Source organism: Primulina huaijiensis, chromosome 8, assembly GCF_012295235.1.
Source record: "Primulina huaijiensis isolate GDHJ02 chromosome 8, ASM1229523v2, whole genome shotgun sequence".
Taxonomy (NCBI): domain Eukaryota; kingdom Viridiplantae; phylum Streptophyta; class Magnoliopsida; order Lamiales; family Gesneriaceae; genus Primulina; species Primulina huaijiensis.
In genome coordinates, this window is record NC_133313.1 from 4111717 (window position 1) to 4115598 (window position 3882).

The following is a 3882-nucleotide window of genomic DNA, read 5'->3' on the forward strand; positions in this document are numbered from 1 at the left end:
GGATCTTACACTATACATTAAATTAAAAATAACAAAAAAAATTAACACAAAAAATATCATATATATGCACACATCACATGTGAAAGGTTACTAGTTTTATCTAAATATCTCAACAACTCATTTTTAAAATAAACTTTACTTTTTATAAGTTTATAAAACTCGACTAATGATTTATTGAATTAAAATTTGATTTTATAATAAATTCAATTTTGATTTAAGGGAAAATAAATTTTTTTAAGTAAAAACTATATACAAAAATGTGATATTATATTGAACTAATATATACTCTTGAAAATAAAGTTATATATAGTATGGGAAAATCTGCGAAGAACACTGGATTGATAGGAAGTCGTCATATGACGTCCTAGATCCGTGATCATCTTTTATGTGCAAGTTTTAGCCGTTGATCACGACACCAAAATAAAACTATATTACTGATAGTAAGTTTCCTTTAAGAACTAGTATTAATCTTTAATTAGCCATGTTTCCAAGAAACATAAATGTATGAAGTTGAATAAGAAAAGTCATGATAAAAAATCATATATGAAAACCAAGTATAATATGGGGTGGTGGGGATGATCCTCACCTGGAGGAGCATAGACCGTCCTTCCAAGTTTAGTTGTGGTAATTCAAATTTATGCTGTTCTTTTTACCATCGTTTCTGATTGTCGTGAATAAATTTATAGGATTTTGTTCTATTCTTTTTGGGTTTTTGTTTTCTTCATCTCTTTCTTGGTTTTCTGAGAACTTTTAGTATTTTATGTTTTTGGGGATTTGATATAACAAAATGTGTCAGACTTTTGTTTAGATCTAACACGGGTTCCTGATCAATGCAAAAAATTTGAACTTTTAGAAAATAATGTATGAATGTAGGACAAATGATTAAGTGGGATTGAAATGTGTGAGATGTTGTGTGTGTGAAAGTCTCGTTTGGATGTGTGAAAAGTCGTTTACTTTTCTTGTCTTCTTCTTCTTCTTCTTCTTCATCTTGAGAGGAAGGGAAGATTCCAAAGCTTGCGCTACTGCTCATACAAAAATAAAAGGCAAAAATATGTCCTTTTTTTTAAAAAAAATCTCCTAAAAGTTTCTGCTTGAAACAGTTGCCCTGTTTTATTGCATTGTGGATTTGTGCTGTTTTGCTTGACTTGTTTCTGCTTAATTTATTTTAGAACTTCATTTGTTTATTTTCATGACGCAGCTCCGAGGTTTATTGTGCTTCTAAATGGAATTCGAATAAACCAGTTGAATACTCTGGTCTTAACTTTATTACCTTAAAACTACTCCATGAAATCAGGAATTTAAACTGGTAATGGTATGATTTCCTGGAAGTGAAATCAAGAATTTGGAGGTCTTTGGTAGGCATGAACTTTCTTTTAAAAAAAAAATAACTGGCACTTCTACTATGACTTGATTCACTAGGTGTAGTTACTAGGTGCAGAATATCTTAAGATTTCCGTCATTTAGTAGAATTATGAAGTAAGACGTTGATAAGGTCAAAAAACTATTATTCAAATGGAGAAAATAAGTCAATTATGTTCTTGTGTTTAGTTCTTTTTGCTCCGGTTGATGTACCATGAGATTGGCTCTGTTCAACCTGTATGATCTCTGGTTTGATTTGTTTGGCGGAAATGGTGTTTCTTTTAAATTTTACAACCAGCACTACATGCATTCCACGGTTAATGCTGCATTGATGCTTGTGCACTTGTGTTGCTTGAATTTATTTATTTTCAGCTATCGATTCATTTTAAGTTCCAGAGATCTTTTCGCGTTCTTTAGAACTTTGTTATGAGCTATTGTTTTATTGCAGAAATCTTGTCTGTAAGCATGATGCTGAACCAGTTATTGCAACTGACAGTCTTTGACATGTTAAGGCCTTAAGGGAAACATGAACACTAAGGAAAATCAGCGAAATACATTTTATGATACTAGAAGTATTGGTGAGGAAGCAGATCCCCTGGTCATTGGAGGTAAAGAGATGCATCGGTTGAATGATTCAGAAAGGGACAACGGCCCTTTAGCAATGGAAGTAAATGGTGAAAACAAGCATCGCCAAACTAAAGTCTTGGAAGATTTATTTCATGATAATGAAAGTGTGAGTGTGGATTCTCCGAGAAGCGAAGGTTCGAATGAAACAAAAGGTAAAAGTTTGCAGAGCAGTAATAAAAAAGAATCCCGCCATTCTAGCTCAGTGCAAATGACTATTTCCGACTTGTTTGAGGCGGATGAGGATTTGTACACCGATAAAAATGTTTTGGAATGTGAAGTGCCTCAGTTGACAGCTTGGTACAAAGAGGCTAGTAATGGCCACATTGTGAAGGGCATCTATGTCGATGAAGTGGTGAATGCGAAGGAGAAAATTTTGAACGAAAGTTGCGAGGTCGGGACTCTAACCGAGGCTTCAGAAGAGGAATCTTTTCTTGAAAAAAAACTTCCGGCAGAGGACTTCGGTACACGAAGTTTCCTTAGATCTTTTATAAGCTCATTTGAGGATCAGGGAAATAAACCTTTGCAACCGCTTCACCTAGTATGTGACACTAACTTTACTGGCCGCTTCACGCTCTCTGCATTATATTATATTTGCACCTGACCTAGTAAATATTTAAAAATGGTTGGTGCAATTTTCTGGGATGCAGGCTTTTTCCGAAGATGAAGTTTCTAAGAGTCCTACATCAATATCAGCAGAAGCTGATCCAAAAGGACAGAACCAACCTGCCAACATACCATATGACAGTAATAATGAAAATGAAAGTATCACTTTCGATTTCAAGTACCCTGCACCAGGGGAATCAAGAATCACGGATGGGAGAACGGAAAATATAAAGGAACATGTGGAATCGGGTGAATCAAGAAATTTTCTTGATAATACCAACCTTCATGCAGAACATATATCAGATACTAGAAGTACAAGTGTAATTCAGTGCTCTAGCACGATGGACAACAGCACAGGAGTCATCCGTGGACAAGCCCTTAACATTAAAAACGTTACTTATGATAATGCTTCTGAGCCTAGCCTGGTTCAAGGACCTAGCTACAAGGGCATGAGAGCTGATCCGCATATCACCAAGAAAAACCACGAGAACATGAATGATGTTTCAATTTTCGACCCAGTACAATATGATGGAGCAGAGTCGAGTTTCTTTGCAGGAGGTCTTGCTACGTATTCGGGGCCAATAGCACATTCCGGGAGCCTCTCCCTTCGATCTGATAGTAGCGCTACCAGTGGCAGATCTTTCGCTTTCCCAATGTAAACTTTGACACTTTGTCCCTATCATATCCTTCCCACGTTAGATTTCTTTAGGTTCTTTTTCTTTTTTGTGCAGATTACAATCTGAATGGAATAGCAGTCCGGTAAGAATGGCAAAAGGAGTAGGAGATATTTTCGGAAACACAAGAGTTGGAGATCAGGTCTTCTTTGCTGTAGATTCTAAAACCTTGTATATCATTTATAGGTGTTGCTAAAACATATACAGGCGCCGATGTTTTTCATTTAACGTTTGAGTATATTAATTATGGTTGTCCATATTTCTGAGGCCCAGTCTGCTTCCGTCCGAGCTCTGAACATGGAGGTGTTGATTGTGTCGAAATTGTTTATTCTTTTACAACATATTTGGTGGTAGTACAATATATGTAGTGTGTCTTTTATTGTTTGGTATATGTGCTCACATTCCATTAACTGTTGGGAAATTGATTTTCTCGTGTCCAAAACATTGTGGAAGTTTTAAAATTTTTAATTTAACGTTCACATAACGTCTTTGGACACACGTATGGTTTAAACAAATTAAAGCATTCATATGGTGTTTATGAATATACCTTTAGTGAATTAATCACTTGGCATCAACTATTCCGGGATTGGCGAAAATAGCTCTTGTAGCATTCATTACG

General features: G+C 35.5%; 1 protein-coding gene across 1 annotated transcript; it reads left to right on the forward strand.

The window, feature by feature from the left end:
• Window positions 1-512: 512 nt before the first annotated feature.
• LOC140982322 (uncharacterized) lies at window positions 513-3634 on the forward strand. Its single transcript, XM_073448799.1, has 4 exons — window positions 513-624; window positions 1808-2524; window positions 2634-3244; window positions 3321-3634. The coding sequence occupies exons 2-4, from the start codon at window positions 1886-1888 to the stop codon at window positions 3457-3459; spliced, it is 1389 nt and encodes a 462-aa protein (XP_073304900.1). The 5' UTR covers window positions 513-624; window positions 1808-1885; the 3' UTR covers window positions 3460-3634.
• Window positions 3635-3882: the final 248 nt, after the last annotated feature.

Bases quoted from the DNA above. Each gene is read 5' to 3' on its own strand.
- LOC140982322 (XM_073448799.1), top strand. From the start codon at position 1,886: ATGAACACTAAGGAAAATCAGCGAAATACATTTTATGATACTAGAAGT. The intron at 2,525-2,633 runs GTATGTGACACT...TCTGGGATGCAG, and splicing joins CTTTGCAACCGCTTCACCTA to GCTTTTTCCGAAGATGAAGT. The intron at 3,245-3,320 runs GTAAACTTTGAC...TTTTTTGTGCAG, and splicing joins AGATCTTTCGCTTTCCCAAT to ATTACAATCTGAATGGAATA.